This window comes from Halichoerus grypus, chromosome 6 (assembly GCF_964656455.1).
Source record: "Halichoerus grypus chromosome 6, mHalGry1.hap1.1, whole genome shotgun sequence".
Classification (NCBI taxonomy): Eukaryota; Metazoa; Chordata; class Mammalia; order Carnivora; family Phocidae; genus Halichoerus; species Halichoerus grypus.
In genome coordinates, this window is record NC_135717.1 from 59024950 (window position 1) to 59046798 (window position 21849).

Sequence of the window (21849 nt, forward strand, 5' to 3'; positions counted from 1 at the left end):
ATTGGTTATATCAGGGCGCCTGGGTGGCACATCGGGTAAGCGTCCAACTCTTGGTTTCAACTGAGGGCATGATCTCAGGGTCGTTGAGATTAAGCCCTGCATTGGGCTCTGCACTCAGCATGGAGTCTACTTGAGATTTTCTCTCCCTCTCCCTCTGCCCCTTCCGCTCATGCTCTTTCTCTCTCACTAAAATAAATAAATAAATCTTAAAAACATATATATTATACTAATTTTCATTATCTTTATTTTTGTCTATTTCTTTTTACCAAATTATAGCCGATTGCTTACCCTAGGGAAAATAGTCAAAATTTCACATTGTTTGTTTATAAATTGGCTTCCCATTAGAATTTCTGCTGTGCCTCGGTTTCCAGCCCCAGAAAGTGGGTGTCTCTTTCTTTCTTTACTGGAGGTGCCCTGTTAAAATGCCAGTGGGACTAGAAGTGAACCACCTGAAGCCACTCTCAACTGGTGATGAATTGCCAGGAATTTCTTATCATGCAGTAGCTCCTACCCGAGAAGAAATGCCAAGTAAGGTTCATTGCTGATAAATGGGTCAAGGCTTAGGCACCCAAGCCCTAATCCCTTGCAGGGTAGACTGTAGAGATGGGTAGGTTTTCCTAAGGGAGCAGCTCCCAGAAGCTGTGTTGAGAGGCATCATTTTTCACAGCTTTTGAAAAATCCAGAAGTTGCCAAGTGTGGGGTAAATGTTAAAAATTGGTGAATCTGTATAAACAATATAGAGGGTTCTTTGTATATTTTTGTAACTTAAATTTGAAGTGATTTCCAAATAAAAAGTTAAAAAAGAGAAGTTAACAGAGGAGGATGAAGAGGTATAACTGAACTTGACCTAAATTTCAATTTCAATCTGTAATCAAATTTTTGAATTATTTAGTTACTCTTCTGATGAACTTGGCCTTCATTGAATGCCAAATCTTAACACCTCAGTCGAAAGGCAGCTTGATATCATGTTGGAATATACAGACTTAGAAACAGGCTGCCTGGATTTGAGTCCCCACTTTGCCAACTACTACTGGTTGACTTTGAGTGTGTTATTTACTCTCTGTTCATCACTTTTCTCATCTGTAAAATGGGAACGATAATAGTACCTACTTCTAAGCTTGTCATTAGTATTAAATGATTTAACATCTGTGCAGTGCTTAACTCAGTGGTTGGCATGGTGCTAGAGATGTCCGTTACATTAATCCTAGTAATCATCATGCAAACACATAACTTTTTTAGCACAGTTATTTTCCACTGACAAGAAAGAAGGGAAGACAGATTGTAATCAACTGAGGCAAGGGAGGACCTTTGCAAACTATAAAGGCTACATCCATAGGAGTATTTTTCCTCCCCTGCCCTGTTTGAGGATCACTGGTCAAGGACATAACAAGAGTGTCATTGTCCTCAGTGTACTGTGGCCACGAATCACTGCTTAGGCGTGTGGCTAGCAGGTAACTGCATGCTTCAATTCCTGAAATGGAAAATTTCAGGCCATGTAAATGTTATCAGGCGAAGTGAGATGATATTATCCAGAATGCAGTCTATTTACCCTTTTAACACATTTCACGCTTGCTAAAGTTTCCTTACAATACTGTTTTTAGTGCTTCAAAGACCATTATGTGACATAGAGCCTCGCTTCTCAAAGTGGGGTCCCTGGGGCAGCATCAGCAGCCCTAGGAGCTTGTTAGAAGTTCAGAATTTCAGCCCCTTCACCCCCAGACCTGCAGAATCAGAATCTGTATTTTATTTTTTTTAGTTTTCTTAAAGATTTTATTTATTTATTTGAGAGAGAGAGACAGAGAGAGTACAAGCAGAGGGAGCAGCAGACAGAGGGAGAAGCAGGGAGCCCGATGTGGGGCTCGATCCCAGGACCCTGAGATCATGACCTGAGCCGAAGGCAGATGCCCACTGACTGAGCCACCCAGGCATCCCGAGAATCTGTATTTTAACAAGCACCCCAGGTGATTCTCATGTACACTTCAGCTTCAGACAGCTGGCAGAATCCACTGCCTTGTTTCTAGAACAGTGTGGAAAATCCAGAAGTGGTTTCTGGGTCTCACCCTCCTCCCACCCACTCTCCAAGGGCTTCTTTATAAAAACCTGTTACTCTTTCTCTATTTCCCTGAACAGTGTTGCTCTGCACCCTGCCTGAATGGTAAATATTCACACAAACTACTTTGAATAATTCTCAAAATGTGCAAATACAGGCAAGGTACTGCAAGCCAAGTGCTTGCTGGGAACCATGCAATGAGAGAGGTCAAAAGATACGGTGTTAGTTCACTTCTCTAGTTCTCTAATTCTCTAGTTCCTTTGAAGGAGCATCAGGTAAGTGCACAATGTTTCCATTTAGTTTGCTAATATAGGAGTAGTCCCATGCAGAGTGTCATTCAATATGCAGAGTTAATTAAGTTCTTAGTTCTGTGAAGAAAAAAGTGCTGAAGCAGTTAGAATTTCTAACTCAGAAAAATCAATTCAATTGATGGGCTTTATTTCTGAAAGGAATAGCCAGTCTCTTGTCCTTATATTTACATATTGATTAGCCCCTTTCCATGAACATTTTGATCTTTCAATTAGGTTTCCCAGTGTTTTTAGTCACTGGATTAACGACCATGTCCTGTCCGCTCCTTCCAGGTTGTGAGAGGTGGTTAAGATTGCATTTTTACCAAAAAAAAAAAAAAAGAAAAGTACATGGTAAAAACTTTATGAGTTATACTGCCCACTGCAGCTATTTTATTTCTGGAATACACTCAGCTCATTTATGGCTGAGAAGCAGGATTTTACTTTAGGGACTATCAAAAGAAGTTGGTATCGCTGCTGTCTACATGTATATGCCTCTCCCCCACCCATTCTCTCTCTCTAAGAGCTGCTTATTGAGGAAACCTGTCCTTTTAAATTTTTCTATTTCTACATCTACATACATACATGTATATGTACTCACATTTGTATCACTCTACTGTCTCAATTTATGTTACTTTTGTGAGGGGATCGATTTCAGTGAACTAGGTGAATAAACCAGTGACAGGCAATTACCATTGAGAACTGTAAAAAAGAAAACAAACGTTCTCTAAGTTTAGAAAATAGGAACCCTGGATCTATCCTTGGAGCTTAAGAAATGGAAGCATCTATACCCCAAATGTGCAAAAAAAAAAAAAAAAAAAAAAGTGGAGTTCAGGCTGTGCGCATGTCTGTTGAGAAGGGACCTGTGTGTGGCCATCAGGCCTCAGTGGCACATGGCTCACTGTGGCTCCGCCCAGCACGACTCAGTCCATCCAGGCCCTGCGATCCTGAGTTTCATCTAAGAACACTGTACCTTTTTCAGATTTTCTCTTTTTTTATGGCTTTGGCCTCATGCATCTAGGAGCCTTCTGACTATGTCTTATTATCACTACATTTTAAAGGAAATTGTTATGTCTACCAAGAACAAAACCATGAATGACTGACAGTATTAAGAGTCCCAGGTAGAAGACACAGTTATGGAAGGTCTGATAACAGGTAGGAAAAGAAGCACCTGGTATAAAAGAAGGGGGATGTAATAATATAGGGGTCAAAACTCAAGAGTTTTGGAGTCAAACGTATGTGGATTAAAATTCTAGCTTTAGTACTTCTAGTGGTTAGAAATTATTACTTGGGTTTTTTTTGTTAAGTTTTTTTTTTAATAATTTCAGGCTTACTAAAAAACTTTCAAGAAATATTGAAAGAGTTCCTGTTTAGCTTTCACCTAGCTTCCCCAAATGTTAACAACACCTTATATACTCATGGTATAATTTTTGATACTAAAACATCAACACTGGTCCTATACTCTTAACTAATCTGTAGGTCTTGTTCATATTTGTTAATTGTCCCCAAACCATCTGTTTTTCTTATTTAGAATCCAGTCTAGGACCTACATTGCATGTATTTGTCCAATCTCCTAGCCTCCTTTAATCTATGACAGTTCCTCAGTCTTTCTTTGTCTTTCCTGAACTTGACACTTTTGAAGAGTATTGGCCAGTTACTTCATATAATGTCTCTGATTTGGGGTCTGTCTACTGTTCCTTCATGTTTTAGCATAGGTCTCTGTTTTTGGCAAAAATTACTTTTTGTGGTGTTACAGAAATGGTATTTTGTCCTTCACTGTGCATCATATCAGGAGGTACATGACTGGTGATGTTAACTTTGATCACCTGCTTTGGGTGATATCTTCCAGATTTTGTTCCTTCACTGTGAAGTTACTGTGTTTCCTTTTGTGATGATCAAGTATCTTTTGCAAGACACTTTGTGACTATGCAAATATCCTGTTTCTTATCTTACTCCATCTTCTAATTTTAGCATTCCTACTTGCTAAATACAGGCAAAATACTTAGCATAATGGCTGATATATTAAATGCTAATTCCATTTTCCCAACCCCAGTAAATACAGTCGTTATGATTATTTCAATATAACAAACATGAGAGCATCATAACATTGCTCAGAAACATAGTATCTAATTGTGATATTCTTTTGGTATAGTAGTTTGCCTGCATTGATATTAAAGACAACAGATATCACATCACTTCCAGCTATTTGTTAGGAATCAAATAGGGAGCTATTTTTGTTTAGGAAATTAGTTTCAAGGAACTTCACCGTCATTGACTCAGTGCTTATGAAGGCCCACCTGTTATTTGGTCATTTGATCCTTATAATAATCCTTTGAAGAAATGTCTTGACTACAGATGAGCAAACTGTGGCTTAAGTAGGTTAAATAATTTATGAAATCACACAGCTACTAAGCACCAAAGCTGGGACATAATTTCAAGTCTCTCTGACTCCAAAACCTTGCTAGATCATTAGAAATGAGGAAAGAACCATTGCAAATTGAAAAATAAAGCTTCATCTAGCTCCAGTAAGAGATTATAAAATGTGTATTTTGTGATTGGTAAAGGAGTAAGGCTCTGGTAATCGATTCTAAGCATTTATAGGTGAATGAGTTTTATGTGGACTTTATTCAGGTTCAAGAGAATTAATTGTTTTGTGCATTCTGGAAGAATATATCACGTCACAATTAAGAAATTAAGTTTATTCATAGTTATCTACAAAAAAGTTATCCTAATAAGAATGATTATTCAATCATTTTTATTTACTAGAGATATAAATCTTACTGGAAATGAGATCGTTTATTCGGGTATTCTAGACAAAAGCCATTGTCAGTAGAGATACCCATGTAAATAAAGCTAAATAAAGCAAAATGTATGTTTTTTTCTGAAATTTTGCAGTTCCTCTCAATGCCAAGGCTTGCCATAAATAAACAAACTGAAAATTATATGTCTCAAGATTTATTTGATTTACTTTTTGAAATGTTTTTGGGGAAAATAATACAGATCTCATTTTGCCAATAATAATAATAATAATATCCCACCTATTTGACAGCCTCAAGATACATCAAACATCAAATTATTTGAATGACTAAAAATAGAATGTTAAAATATATGGATAGAGGGGCACCTGGGTGGCTCAGTCGTTAAGCGTCTGCCTTCGGCTCAGGTCATGATCCCAGGGTCCTGGGATCGAGCCCCACATCGGGCTCCCTGCTCTGCGGGAAGCCTGCTTCTCCCTCTCCCACTACCCCCTGCTTGTGTTTCCTCTCTCGCTGTGTCTCTCTCTGTTAAATAAATAAAATCTTTAAAATAAAATAAAATAAAATAAAATAAAATATATGGATAGAAATTAATGATTGATTCATGAATTCATTCTCGAATAAATGAATACTCCCTAAATTCTTTGGACCCTTTGCTATCATGAACCCATGAAATCAGCAATTACTTAAAGTTTAGTTACTACTAATTTTCTTGCCACAAGCTTTTCACCAGGATTATGTCTTATACAAATGAAATAAAGACTTGGGGGAACCAGGAAAGTGTATCTTTATTACTGTACATAAGAAAATGTCTTTAAAAAAAAAAACAAGTTATCTTAAAATTAAAAAGCAGTTTTTATTAATGACATTTTAAAAAATGGCTTTTAGGATGATAAATGTGCCCACTCCACATACTTAACTCATATTAGGAGGTTTCTGTCTTCAAGGTGTTATAGGCATTGGCAAATTAATTTATCGTTGTAATACCATGGAGAAATAGGCAAACAAGTTAAACTGGAATAGTGTTTACTTAGGATTACAATTCCTGTGTTATTAAAAAAGAATTAGCAGAGATCATAATAATTAGTCTGAAACAAATAGCAATTGGCATAAGAAAAATATGTAGAAGAGGCAATAAGAGGTGCAGACACACTTAGAGATCTGGGAGGATGGCCCTGATTGAGTCTGATAGTCTGTTCCCAACAGTAATTTCATGGGGTACATTGTGGGAGAGCATGATGTGGTTTTAAAGGTCGCAGTCGTACATGGCTGTACTTGCCATAAATCTGCACCAGACCACCTGGGATCTATTTATATACTTCTACAAACTCTTCAAAGAATGTTTTATAAGTTTATCCTCCCCCATATGAAGAAGTCATATGTGCTTGCTTGTCTGAAAATTACCATTTCTCCTTTCAAATAATTCACTGCTTTCTACAGAGTATAAAGAAGTAGCAAATTCAATTGATTTTATTTATGTCACACATGCTCTTGAAAATTTCACTTCTGAGCTTTTATATTTTTTCCCAGACTATTAATTAATAATCACATGACAGGTTTGCTGAACCCTTCCTCCCTTTGCATGATATATTGCTTAAGGGATGAGATCCAAGACAGGATATGTGCAAAGTATGGTAATTACACTGTAGTTTCAATATTCTGTTGGCTTTTGTTTATCGTGGCTTTTTGTGACAAATTCCAGGGTTCTGTTAGCCTTTCTGGTTGCAGAAGAGTTCCTTGTTGCATATACAATTTGGGTTCGTTCTTATTTACTTTTATTATGTAGCTGAAGGATGCTTAAGTAATGAGTCTTCTCACACCTAACCAAAATAATTCTTTGTCTTGTCCTCTTTCTCTCAATTGGTGGTACTGTGTCCCCCAGTCACCCAGTTAGAAACCTGTCCTTTTTTCTAGAATATCTTCCTTCACTCCCAATTTAAGTGTCCTTCCAATAATCACGAAGTCCTTCTGGTTTTACTTTCTACCTATATTTTGACCTATCACTTCTGCTCTCGTGGCTTAAGGTCTCATCTGGCTAACTTCTGGTTGTTTCTTTCGAAGAGTCAGTATTAGTGCCATCTGCTCTGGGATAGGTGGCCTCTCTTTGTCCTTACTCTGCCCCTGCCTAGTCCTGCTGTTTATCACTATGTGATATTCCCCTGCACCACTTTGTGAACTCCTTGAAGGAAGGAACTGGGTGGGACTTACTGACTTTTATCCCCAGACCCTGATTTATGGCCTGGCATATATGAGGTGTTAAATAAATGATTGTCAACTGGATGAATGAGCAAATAAAACTTTTCTTCAGCTCCCCTCATGCCTGTTTTATATATCATACTGAGACAAAATAATGATCCAATTATCCAGGAGTAATTATATTGAATATATAATCATTTAGCTTCAAAGCACGTCATAAAATTCTAGTGCATTTTATGTTTGTTTTTGTTTTCATATTGTTTGATTGTATGTGTGTGTTTTAAGGAGGGATAATAATAATTTTCCAAAATTTGCCTTTCAAAAATGAAGGCCTTTTTCTCATCACTTTGTTTTAATCTCAGTAATTAGGACCATTGTCTTTGTTGTCCATCAAACCCAGGTTCCAATTCTAGTTTTCCTCTTGGGCCATTTTTAACTACTCTGATGCTGAGTTAGTTTCACTTTGATACAGTTATTATTTGAATCTCAAGCAGTTGCTTTATGTGTGTGTATAGAGAGAGAGAATGTTAGGTAAGATATAGTAAGAAGACATAACTTGAGCTAAGAGGTCAAAGTAGGACTTTCTGGATGTGATCCTAGCTAGTGCCTGTTGATGCTTCTTCATATTCCTTCTGCCTCCCAGAGTTCATCTGAAACCATGGGAGGCAGTTCTAACATATCAGCAACTTCCCAGCTTAAGTACTGTGTCTCTTCTTTCTGCCTGAGGGTGCAAGCATGGGTAGTCTGGTGGAGGGGCGAGTTAGCCTCCATTCCGTAGGAGATGGGAGTTCATGGATAAATGTCCCAGCCTCCTGACTTCCAAACAAAAGATTCTGAGGCATGTCTTTTCCATTGTTTCTCTGAGGTTCTCCAACGGGAGAACTAACTAGAGCAGTAACATACCTAATAATGTATCTATCACTGGTTTCTCTTTCCTTGTCTCACTTTTCCCACTTTCTTTAGCAAATGCGTCTTGATCACCTTCCAAACAAACTATCCGCCCCTAAATCTTTATATCAGAGTTGATATTTGGAGCACCAACCAAACTGAGCCAAGGCTTAAAGAATGTGGAAGCCATGGCCAACCAAGGTTGAGAGACTATGGCAGTCAGAAGAGATCATGTAGCAGTACCAGACCCAAGATTAAAGGTGACAGTTACAAGGAACTAAAGGATGTTCTAGAAGATTGGCTAGAGCAGAAAATGGGAAGGGAAATTTGTGAGGTAGCAGGGGCCAGTTACTGCTGGGCCTTAGAACTCATGGTCACTATTTTGATATGATGGCAGAGATCGTGGGATCTAGATTGAATGATCTTAAGTGGGAGAGTGATATCCCAGATAGTATGGAGAACGAATTCTAGGGAAAATGGAGCCAACACACTATGAAGAAGTTATTAGGCTCCTACATTTGGGAACTATTACCCACAGAAAAAATGGGTGGATTTCACAAGTATTGAGAAGGTAGCTCTTTCTAAATTTCCATTGCTGTTCCTTAGCAGTGTCCGTGAAGCAGTCATGGTGGTAACTAAGGTAAACTGGGAAACAGTTCAATCATTGATATTACTCTTCATGATAATATAGTAGCAAATTTTCTTTGAGAGCTTATTTACTTCTCAAAAAAGAAAGTCTTTAACTTATGTATTTATGCTTCTCAGTCTTCTTCTAAAAATATTGAAATATTTGTGGTGGCTGAGAAACTAACGTCATATTCTTCTGGTTCATCTGTGGTAGTAATTGATAGAGTTTGTTAGTGATATATGTTTAAACCCAACTTCTACTCTGGAAGTGAGGATGCCAAAGTGATAAATTTTACCAATTTGCCCATGAATATGGAAATAGATTAGAATGATGAAGAACAATACACCACAGCAAGTTCCTTTATAAAATTATTTTTGATGCCTTTTGTGAGATACATGATTTTGCCATTAAACCTTTTATTTGAGGGTTATTGGTGACCACTCATTTCAGTTAGTGCAGTGAAAATGGGTTTTATTGTTCCCGTTAGTCAGCAAAAAAATAAAAATGGTGATAATCCCTTTCTGAAGATGCAGCTTTCATTAAAAAGGAAGGACGAAAAACTAATTGAAAGTTACTGTAAATTTTGAATCATTAATTTCATGCCAAAATAAGTCATTAGAAATCTCTGATGGATATAAAAAAGCAATCATTTGCAAAATTGGAATGAGCAAAATTCAATCTAGGTATACATCTCCACATTTTTTAATTTGTATATTGGGAAAGCTATAATATAGAGATTGTTGAATTTTAACAAAAAGGCCTTTTGCTATAGGTAGTTTGTATGTGCTGTGGGGCTCTAAACCAGCTAATTACATTCCCTCAGGATTCTTTTATTTCAGTTGGTCATCTTTGTTATAACTCACTGTTTTTCTTGCTTCTTGTCTAATAATAATATATCTGGTTCATATCACTTCACCATGAAAAGTCTAGGGTTTTTATTTTGCTTTGTTGTGTTTTGTTTTTATTTTACTATATGTATTATGTATATATATTTATTGTATAAATTGTATATATTTTTAATGTATAAATATATATGATATATAAAATGTTAATATATATCTTGTAAATAATATAAATATATAATATATATACTAATAAATTAAAATACATATAAATAAAATAAAAAAACTTCAGTCCCCTTTTTAGAAAAAAAGGGTGAAATTTATGAGCTTTCTTCTTAAGTCTCTCCAGTTTTCTTCTATGCAAAGGAAAAGTAGTTCTCCAGTAACCAGCATTTTTTATTCTTCAACTCTGCTTTTGAAAGTGGATGTAATAAACTGAATCTGGAGAGCTCATTACACCAAAAATAAAAATATCTGCAGGTCTCGATCACAGTGCAAGGTATTTTGTTCCATGAAACTGCCTTTCATTATGGGATATACAGAAGACAAATTGAATGTATAATTGTATAAAATCATTTTTTTGATGTTGTATCCAATGGAACCTGACAGATAACATGCTCTACTATTTTGGAGAAAACTAATCAAACTAAAAAGAACCGTGAAATAAACTGGTCACTGATAACTGAACTGATTCTCAGGGGACACCTAAAAGGCAATAGTGATGTTAAGAGAGAGTAGCTTGAATCACAGTGGAAACTTCCAGATTCCTTTGTAAGGGAAGAACAGACCGACAGACCATAACAGTGCAAATTTTTTTCTTCTCACATGCTTCAAACACTTAATTACCAGAAAAAAAAAAAAATTATTTATTACCATCTAGGACTCAGGATCGAATAGCCAACTGCAATCATAGTCGTGCAAAGTAGAAGCATCATTTTTTTTTTTTTTAAGTGGAAGACTTTTCATTTTACATTTACTATTATGCACATTATTGATTTTCTTTTCTGGTTGTTGTTCCTTGCAGAGAGTGAATCTGTCCTTCGATTTTCCATTTTATGGCCATTTCCTACGTGAAATCACTGTGGCAACTGGGGGTAAGTGGTTTTCTACCCATTCACCCTAAATAATCTATAGTTTCACTATAGTTATTATTTTTAATTTACTTTACATTTCAAGGGGGACACTTATTGGGAAAACCATTGTCTTCTATCACAAAGTCATGGGTGTAAATAAAACCTAAGAAAGAGTAGAGCTATTAGAAAAACTTTTCAGAAGAAAAAAAATGTAGTTATAATAATTTTCAGCTTGGATTCATCCATTTTCCTTCTACTTTTTTCCCCCTTCTTTTTCCTTCTATGTTTTAATTCATTTTTGGTAATATGGTAAGACTGCATACATGGGAAGAGACCTAGAAAAAACAAAAAAGGTGATTAAGGAAGTTGTTACAGTATTTTTCTTTTCTCTTAATATACAGAATTGATTGATGTAAATATATATAGACACACCCCACCTCATGTATATTAGCTTTAATTATTTGGGTTCTCCCCCAACGCCTTTAATGCCACTTATGTTGACTGAGCACTCATTTGAATTTTAAAAATAAGCACTGAGATTCAGTTTGTAATCTTTTAGTTTTATTTTTCTGCACAACCTTTGGAGGTTACTTTAGAGATTAGCAATACCCTAGAAAGGCAATTATTGTTCCTTATAGTATATCCCAGAAGTCAGAAAAAAATGTAATCCTTAAGTGCTACTAGCAGAGATAAGCAAAAGGCCAGAGAATATCTCTGTATTCTGACAGAAAAACATAAAAATTGGAAGCCTAAGTAAAGAAGTAAGTTAAAAGAAATCCAGAATTGGGAGGAAATCTGCAGAGTGCCCATGCCTAATGCACCAAAGACCAGAGTCCTTTTCCTTCACTGGTTTCATTACTGCTCTTCCAAATGGTAGGAGAATCATGTTGATCACTACTGCCATATTTTAATATAAGACTTAGAATTATGTAGGATTCAGGATAAGCTTTGTAACTGGAAATATCAACAAGCAAATAAAAGTTTTTGAGTACCTACTCTGAGCAATGGTAAATAAAGGTACCTCTGCCTTGGGATTACATTGTCTATTGGACTATTAGAGTGAAGCAGAATGTGGGAGTTCCTTAGAAAATACAAATCATGAAATACGGGTTTTCAGGGATGACAAAGCTCAGACAGCTGTGAAAATCCTACAAGACTTTATAGAGAAATTACTGTTTAAGATCTTTCTTAAAGGACATCTCAATCTCAAAGGTTGTGTAGGGAAGGAAGAGTAGGTCCCATGGAAGAATATCTTGAGTAAATATACAGAAGAAGAAATGGGTAAGGTGTATTTAGGATAGCAAATAATTGAGTTTGAGTGAAGCTGAGGGTGGGTTTACCAAAAAAAAGAAAAAAGAAAAAAAACATGGCTTATTAAGATGAGAAAAGTAGATTGGGACGATTTTATATACTGCCTCAAGAGTCAGTTGGAGTCATTAGTCCTTACTTAGGTAAGTGATGAGCTTAAGAAGCTGAATCCAGACATTTGTGTAATGCCTTCAAGTATAAAAAGACTGGGGTTAGTACACATAATTGGGAAAATATTGCAGTAGTTTGTGTAACACATATTGAGGGCCTTGGCAATTCTGTGGCTTCAAACAGAGAAATAATGCTGTCAGCCAAAATTACAAACTCAAGCAGAAGAGCTGGTTTCAGGGAATGCCAGTGGCTTCAGTTCTGAAACTATTAAATTTTGTGTAAAGAAAGGACTAAATATGGGGCATCTGGGTGGCTCAGTTGGTTAAGCATCCAACTCTTGATTTCAGCCCAGGTCCTGATCTCAGGCTTGTGAGATCGAGGCCCGGGTCGGGCTCTGTGCTCTGCATGGAGTCTGCTTGTCCCTGTCCCTCCCCCTATGCCCTCCCCGCCCAAATAAATAAATAAATAAAATCTTTAAAAAAAGGACTAAATATAAGGCAGAATTCACACGAGGACCTTGTCTTTTTGAGCTCACTGTGTATTTCTGTGCTATACTGCATGGCATTTAATAGCCATTTAATCCATGTGTTGAAGGAATGAGAGAAAAAGAAAAAGGTAAGGTTGAAAGATCACCCCGACACCATGAATTACATCATGCTTCCTAGCATCTTTAAAGTATGATATAAGCATGGTTATTTTATAATATGGCATATTTTCTGACATTTGGGTTACTAGTGTTCCACTGAATTTTAAAAAGTGAATTCTTAATCACACTTGTTCAAAATCTATACACACAATGGTAAAAATATGGGCACCTTTGATTTTCAGCTTCTCAATTGTTTTATCCTTAAAAATAATGTCAGTGATTCAGCCAATATAAACTAAGATTTCCCTTAGCTGAGTTGGTAGGAAAAAAAAAAAAACACAAATAAATAGCTATATCAACTTTACTGCTTCAAAGTACCACTTTCCTTTGAAAATATCCTCAAAATAAGTGAAAAATCCGGTGTCTTGAATGATCTCTATCTTCTTTGAAGAAAACACTATTGTAAAGAAACTCTTTCTTTTTTCTCGACTTAAAATACGCTAGCCTGGAACTTGCATATATAAATCCATACCCTGTTTAAAGAGACACAGTTGAGATAATTTAGACATTTACCTGAGTTCCTTCAAAATGAAACCAGAAATCTCCTGTAAAAGTTTTCAAAATGTTTTTTTTTTGTTTTTTGGGTTTTTTTTTTTAAGATTTTATTTTATTTATTTGACAGAGAGAAAGACAGCGAGAGAGGGAACACAAGCAGGGGGAGTGGGAGAGGGAGAAGCAGGCTTCCCGCGGAGCAGGGAGCCCGATGCGATCCCCATAAACCCTGGGATCATGACCTGAGCCGAAGGCAGACACTTAACGACTGAGCCACCCAGGCGCCCCTCCTGTAAAAGTTTTCAGCTAAATAAATAGCTTCTTTGCACTTCTATTGTTCATTTATTCAGTCAGTATTGATGGAGTCCCTACTGTGTGAAAGGCACAGTATGTGATACTTCGCTGTATGCAAAGAAGAATAAATTACGGGTCCTGCTCCAAAGCTTAGAATCTAAGAAGAGAAAGGGGTATATGACTAAGTGTAAGAGGAAGCTCACTGTAAATGTGGTGAAGCAGAAGGTTGCTCCAAGAGGAGACCATTCCTGTTGGGCCAATCAAGAGCAGGTTTGTCACACTGGCCTTAAAGGAAGGTAGAAGTTTAGTAGGCAAAGAGGCAGGTGGAAAAGACATGGAGAGGGGTGGGGTGGTACAGACAAGGGGATGCTGAGCTAAGGGACAGTGCTGAACCTATAGTGAACATATGTGGAGGATTGACAAGTGTATCTGTTTATCCTGAATGGAGGATTGGAGTTAGAGTCTAATGAGGAGAGATGGGAGGAGGGATGGGAAATACCTTGAACATTATAGATTTGCATATCCAGCAGGTATCAGGGGTTTTTGAGTAGAGAGCAGATCTGGCCTGTGCTGGCATTGGAAAGCAGGGTAATGGGGGGAGGGGCGGGTAGAGGCCAAGAACGCACTTAGCAGCAAGGCTTTGGGTATTTCCGCAAGGGCTGCAGTGCCTTGACCAGGGTGGGTACAGTGAAGAAGGAGAGAAGGGGCCAGTGCAAGACACATCGTTGAGTTCTTTCATCATTGTGGTTGTGGAGGTTTCTAGGCACGTGGTGAGTAAAACTAAGAACAGCTTAAAAGGGGACTGTGAACAGACTTTTGATGAATCTCTTCTGTGATTGACTAGGTGTGAGAGGCAGATGGACCTATCTCAGAAATGCTCGTCACATTAGGAATCTTGAAAAAGTTATTAACCATGAATGGCTTGGGAGAAAAGTAGAAACGGTGAGTGAGGTTAAGTCAAGTTGACTGCAGGCCATTCTAAATAGACAGGGGACTGGGATTTTTAAAGAGCGACACATGGGTGTCTGTGAAGCGGAAATGAATATTCTATTGACTGTCAGTTCTCTTCGATTGTGTCTACAGATTCCTCTTGAACTTGTTTTTACATTGGATTGGGGAAAAAGAAAATGAAATGTGAAAGTGGATATTTTCAACCACAATCTCCTTCGTTCCTACCACACCGTTTTCCCATTTCCCATGCCTCCTTAAAATCCAGCCCCCACCCCTCCTCTCTTTCTCTGTTCACAGAGACACAAATTTCTTTAAGACTGAAATGACCTTAAAGTGTCTGTGTTACTGCTAAGATCAGCACCATTTCAAAACAGAAAATAGTTTAAAAATACAGACATCTACATAATTTATTGTGACCCATCTTTGTATTTAAATATATGTATTTCATTATGAACAGACTTAAGTTTATAGTTAAAAATGTAAATAAAAACTAAATATTTGGCCATTTATTTATAAATTATAAACATGGATCTTTGTTTGTTAAGCATTTTAATTTTCAAAGGCTTCAATCATCCATACAAATAACGCACAAAATGAATTGGAAATACCATCTTATTTTCTGGTTCACTGGTAACAGAATCTGAAAGCATTCATTTATCTTTTTATTTAAAAGATACTTCAGAATACAAATACTCCAGGCATTAAAAAAACTAGTATTCTGTGCCTCTTATGAAAACATTTCCATTAATGGCACCACTAAGCTGTGCTGTTTGCAACAACACAGCGTAGTGGATATCACACTGCTTTCATTTTCTTGCTATATGAATACTCTAATTGGTTCTTTTTCATTATTAGGCTGCTCAGGTGGTCTTTTAAATGTTTCAAAAAGTAGATTTAAGTGTGAGGATTTGATTTTTAATTCTTGTGACCATCACTTGTAATGATACCTTTTTCATGAGCCCATCCTTGGTTACATACACTAACTACGATGAGAGAAGAGCTGGGGACAGGTGAGTGATGCTTTCAAAATCATGGGGAAGATAAAGGGTGACAATATCCAGATAAATCTGACCCCAGAATTTAAGTATGTAGGCAGATGCTGGTTCATAATTAAAATTGTGTGTGGAATTACAGGCAGTTGTATGCAAGATTAGGAATCAAAGATGACATAAATTAAAAAGGTAATGATGAACAGCTATTACTCACCTTGATTGTATGAGGGATTTGCCCTCCCTTCCCTTCTACATGAATTTCTAATTGGAGGTTTAGAGTTTTTTCTCAGGGTACAAAAGCAGTTTTATTCACACTTCTCTGTTTTCTTTTTCCAGTTTTTTGTTTTTTTGATATAACTGACATACAGCACTGTTTTCATGTAAGGTGTTGAATATTAGATCTATTTTATTTCATTTGCCGCGTGGTAACTAACGAAATATAAAATGTTCATTATGTCATCGGTGTTTAAGATATGAAAAATCAGAGCATGGCATTAAAAAAGTCAAAAAGACAAAAGTAAAATATTTACTTTCCTTCTTTCCCTGCCTCCCATTCCATGTATTCCCCTCCCAAGAAAAAACAACCATTACTCTTTGAGCAATGGTGCTATGTTAAATTCAAATTTAGAGTAATTTCCTAAATTTGATCTATAATCATTTGGGGTTTTTTTTTTTTCACTTTAAGAGAGGTTAAAAAAAAAAAAGAAAAGTAGTGAGTATTATTTTGATTGGGTTTTCTGGGTGTGTATTAGCAAATCTTCCAGCTTCTTTTTTTGTTCTCTTTCAAATAGTCATATTTTAATTGTAGTCCCAAGTAATATTTCATGCTTTTTAGAGGGACTTGATTAATAACAGTTATAACAGGCTTTTTAAGAGTGAAAGAGAGTTAGTTATTACTCATGATGATTGATTTAAAAATACCAAGTCCGTCGTCTTTCAAGTGTATAACCTCATAGAACAGAACTGAATGCATCCATTAACATTCTGAATCTAGTGAAAAAGTGAAGGGAGTTATTTTGTCTTTTATTATTATTATTATTATTACCATTGTTGTTATTATTAAGAGAAAGCAGAAGCTATGGGTCTCTGGAGATTTGATGCATGAAGGGAAGGTACTGAAGGGATAGATGCAGGACAAAATAAAGCCATCCCATTCGGTTCACTAATTTAAAGTAACAAACAAGGTCTCAAGGATTCCTGGACAGAAAGATAAGTTTTGTGTTGTCTGCTTTGCTGTATCTAAATGATTCTCTGAGACATACCTCTGAAAACCTGAGAGAGTTCATTTTAGCAGTCCTCCTAGATGATTGACTGTTCCCCAAACTGTCTAGTGTCCAGAAGTAAATTTGGTAGATTCACCAACATTGCTACATTTCTTTTCACTGTGACTTTATGAACTGCATGTTCTCAAGCCCCTTTGTTTCTTCTGTGTATCGACACATCATATTCCATTAGCACTGAGTCCTTGGTGCCAGGGGTAAGTGTGGATGGAGATTAGAGCAATAGGAGAGGGGCCACCCAGGAAATAAACTCAAGTCAATAGGAATGAGCAAGAAAAATACGAGAGGCAGAAATATGGGCAGAACAAAGGAAGAAAATTCTAGAAAAACAAAAAGGAGAGGACCATTAATGCATGGTAGTTAAGTCATGATTGGGGACAGGAATGGGGAATGTTGATCAGCCAGGATGAGAGTCTGGGTGAAAAGCACATTCTCCAGATTTAGCACCTTCCTTTGCCATGACAGCCGCAGAGGAGTCTACCCATCACTAGTGCTTAGACATTCACCCAGGAACATTTGCCTCTGGAAAGCACCATTTATCCTCTCGGGGATCCAGGCTTTATTTGAAACATTGGCAACAAATATTTTGCTTGCATCCTGTCCTAGTCACTTCATCAATAATTCAGAAAAATAACAATATTGCACAGATGCTCAAATATATCACCCAATTGAAAACAAAGGGAGTCTAGGTAACTGATTGATAAGGTAGCAGTCCACACCAGCTGCTCTAGCATTGTCTGATCCTGGAAAAGAAGGGGAGAAAATACTAAGCACTTCAGGTCTGACTTGGGACCCTAGCCAGTTCAGGAATAAATTCAGAAAAGCTCCCTTAATTCCTACTAAAGCCAGCAAGTGAAATTCAGTTTTTTGGAGAAGCAGTCTGGCATCTAGGTTAAGATAAATAGAATCAAATCTGAATATATAGGTCCGTAAGTCAAACTAGTCATAGCTGTTGTAATCTTTAACAAATTCCTTTCTCTCTCTCTCTCGCCTCGATTTTCCAGTCTATAAAATAGCATAATAAAAGTACCTCCCTCAGAAAGATTTTTGTTCAAGATTAAGTTAACTAATAATCTGTTATTGATACCTATTTCATAGAAAATGCTAATTAATAGCATATATTATTATTACTGTACTTTTATATATGTTAATTTTCCTCTTTTATCCTTTTCAAAATACTTCTTCCATAAAGCTGTGCTTGCTTATTAAAGTAGTTTGTTTTATTTTCTTTGATGACATTATCCATATCTCAGAGAATGTGTAGGGACTTAACTTGTCACTATCTCTAACCACTCCTTTTAAAGACTGGCTCATCCATTCCTGGGTGGGAGGTATAAAGGGTCTAGATGACTTGGGAGGTCCTCTTTATCAGCATAGGCATATCTGTCATCTCGAACTGCAGTGCAGAATCTCCTCTAAAAACCTCCCAATGCTGACATTCTGTAACTCTGATTGTCTCAGAATTTAACAATTTTGTAATTGCATGGCAGAAGAATCTTGAAATGTTTCTCTAATTGTGGTATGATAGGGCTATAACTGGATAACAGTCATTATTATAATCAGCAGGCCACACATATCATGCTTTGTATTCTACACTTTGTATGACAAGAACTTTAAGGACAAGTCATCAAAGCATAAAGTTAGTTATGGCTTAACTGATGGAAATCCCCTCCCAGCAGCATCCAGATTGCCTTTTATAGATTTGAGATTCACTTAATTGCTAGTAACCAACCTGAAAATATATTGAAGACATAACCACAGATGCAAAATTAAATATTTATCTAGTTAAATTTATGTGTGATGCTTTGCCTTTGAATTAGGAGACACATTTCTTTATGGGTACCCGTTATTTCAATGCTCACCATTATTTTCAGGATCTTTTCTTATTTTTTAACACTTCACAGAAAACCAGTAGGTGTACTGTGAAAACAGCTCAAAATGCTGTTCTCATTTTAACTGATACAGCTCTGAGGCTGAAACATAGTATTAAAAAATAAAAATTCTAAATGTTTTGTTGGCTATTTCTAATGTGGTTATGGTCGGTTAAGATTACATTGTTGGTCTGACTAGCTGGGGGGCTACAGAGATATTTGCTTTTAATCTGCTTGGATTATTGTTCAAATGAGAGGTTTCTGCTGAAGGCGAAGATTAAAAAAACACTTTCTAATTGGTTTATTGTCAATATCCTCAGCTACTTTAAAAAGCAAGCATCATTTTAGTTAATAACTTGCAGAGAAAACCCATAGCACTTTTAGATTACTGTAGAAAAATAGGAAATTAGGAGAATTCCGAAAACTAGATTTTGCAAAAAAAAAAAAAAAAGGATTATGTAAGTGTTAAAGAGTAAAAACTCTTTAACATTTTTTTAATTGTGGTTAAAATATAAATAGGGTAAGAGTTACCATTTATGGGTTTACTATTTATGAAGTTTTAGTCATTGAGCTCAGCTCTGACTTTTATTTTCTTCCTGTTTTTTTTTTCTTTGAAGTAGTAATTCTCTAAGTAAGTTATCAGTTTCCTCCAAAATGCACTCAAAACACAGCTACTCCCCAAAACTTTACACCAGTGCACTCTTGTAAGGAGTGTTTACTATTCTCTCTTTTTACCTTTCCAGTTCTCAATAATTAGAGATTATTTTGAAGAAGTTTTTAAAGCTATTTTTTTAGCATTAAGTAAAATCGAATAAAACTGATTATACAATCTGGAAATTATTGAGTATTCCTAACTTGTATACAATTTAAAAAGTAAGACTTATGAGGGGTGCTTGGGTGGCTCAGTCATTAAATGTCTGCCTTCAGCTCAGGTCATGATCCCAGGGTCCTGGGATCGAGCCCTGCATCGGGCTCCCTGCTCAATCGGGAAGCCTGCTTCTCCCTCTCACACTCCCCCTCCTTGGGTTTCCTCTCTCACTGTCTCTCTCTCTGTCAAATAAATAAATTTTTAAAAAATCTTAAAAAAAAATAAGACTTATGAGATGTTACGTAACTAAAAATTAAAGTTATAAGGTGGTGTGTTAACATGGAAAGAATGCTTATGATGATTATCAAGATATAAAATTGTAATTACATAAAATAGTATTTATTTTAAAATACCATGCAAATAAAATGGAGGGAAAAGCAATGCTGGTTGTTTTGTAATGGTGGTTATTTTTCTATTTCTGAGTTTCCAAATGTTAAGTTGAAAATAAGGTCATATTTCAATCCTTATATTTATTATTATAAAAAGTAAATAGGAATCTGACTTCTTTTCAATGCAGATGGCTACCAGTTTATTTTAACACCATTTATTTTTTGTATTTGTCCCACTGATATACAATGCTGTTGCTAAAGTCTTTTATTTTTCATAGGATTTGAAATATATTATGTGGGTTAACCTGATTTCTTCTCTCATAAATATAAAATACACTAGAAGAAAACTAGAGAGAATTACTTTGTAATCCTGAAATTAGGAATATTTTACTAAGAATACAAAACCCTCAGGCTCCTGGGTTGTTCATTCAGTTAAGCCTCCAACTCTTGGTTTCGGCTTAGGTCATGATCTCAGGATGGTAGATTAAGCCCCACATTGAGCTCCATACTCAGGGTGGAGTCAGCTTTAGATTCTTACCTCCTCCCTCTCCCTCTACTCCTCCCCCTCTGCTCCTTCTCCCTGCTTACACAGACTCTGTCTCTCTCTCTCTCTCTCTCTCAAAAAAAAAAAAAATAATAATAATAATAATACAAGACCTAGAAACTGTAAAAGAAAATATTGACAAAACTGTGTATATTAAAATTTGCACATATTAAAAATTCATGGCATTTAAACATCAAAATTGAAGAACAAAGAAATAAAAACCTAGGAAACTATTTGCAACATGCACGACAGTCAATGGGCTATATTCCTTAATATATAAAGATTTAGTGTAAGGAAAAGATAAATATGGCAACGAAGCAATGAGCAAAGGCAGTTTATTAAAAAGGAATTACAGGAACTTCTGATTTCAGCTCCCCATTACAAAGATCTTAGAACTTGTCATTCTCAATCTAACAACAAGAAAAAGCTACCTAAGCTGAAAATCAGTAACTTTCAATGGACCCATCAGAGAGCTGAGCTTATAGGACGAACCACCATCCCTAGAATCTGGAGAGACAGGTGTAGGCATCTGAGCAGAAGCCACCGGCAGCAGGAATTGGTAATAACATTTAAATGGTAATTTCAAGATTTGGAGTGTGCATTAGCCTAAGAGTAAGAAACTCCTGGAGTCTCTGGTCTTAGGGAGGCCCTTAAGCTTGTATGGGCTTGACTTCCAGGAACCCCATCAGGTCCTCAGAGTGAGGATCTGAAAAGGGTCCCCTCATAGCTCTGCTGGGAGAGAGGAAGAGTAATCATTGTGGAATACATATAGAACTTTCTCCAAAACAAAGGCCTAATCTTCAGGGAAAGATTTTTTCCTAGGGCCTTAGCCTAGCTAGAAGATGCTTTTGTGTTTCCACTAGAGCTGCCTGGAACCTTCCTGCCTCACATAGGGGAAGATAACAATAACAATACATGGTCAACAGGACTCAGGGCTTCCCGTAAATAGATTGAGAATGCTACAGCTGGGGCGGGAGGGTGGGGGGGACACTATTCCACTAGAAAAAAACTTTGAAGGTCACAGCCCAAGGACATAGGCCCTTTAAAGACTGAGAAACTTCTAAAATGGAAATTTGAAGGGAAGAAAGAATGGGGAAAAAAAATCAAACATCCAAGAACTATGGGACAATAATAAAAGATGTAACATATACATAATTGGAATATCACAGGAGAAGAAAGAGTAGGAAAAAGAAATATTTGAAATAATAGTGGTGAAGAACTTCCCCAAATCAGTGACAATCATCAAGCCAGGAACTCAGCAAACACCAACCAGGAAAACAAACAAAATAACACACTTAGGCATATATTTTTAAACTGGGGGAAAAAAAGCAAAGAAATAATCTTAAAAGAAGCCAGAGAAAACCACACCTGACTTCCAAATACCCAACAGTACCTCTCAAAACTGACAAGGTCATCAAAAGCAGAGGAAAGTCTGAGAAACTG

At 36.5% G+C, this 21849-nt stretch overlaps 1 protein-coding gene across 2 annotated transcripts in view; it reads left to right on the forward strand.

The window, feature by feature from the left end:
* The window catches only part of PLXDC2 (plexin domain containing 2), a 462643-nt gene that overhangs the window by 234909 nt on the left and 205885 nt on the right, over positions 1–21849 (forward strand). For both annotated transcript variants that reach the window (XM_078075200.1, XM_078075201.1), the window contains one exon: positions 10672–10741. In XM_078075200.1, the coding sequence (XP_077931326.1) occupies positions 10672–10741 (70 nt within the window). The remainder of the gene's footprint in view (positions 1–10671; positions 10742–21849) is intronic.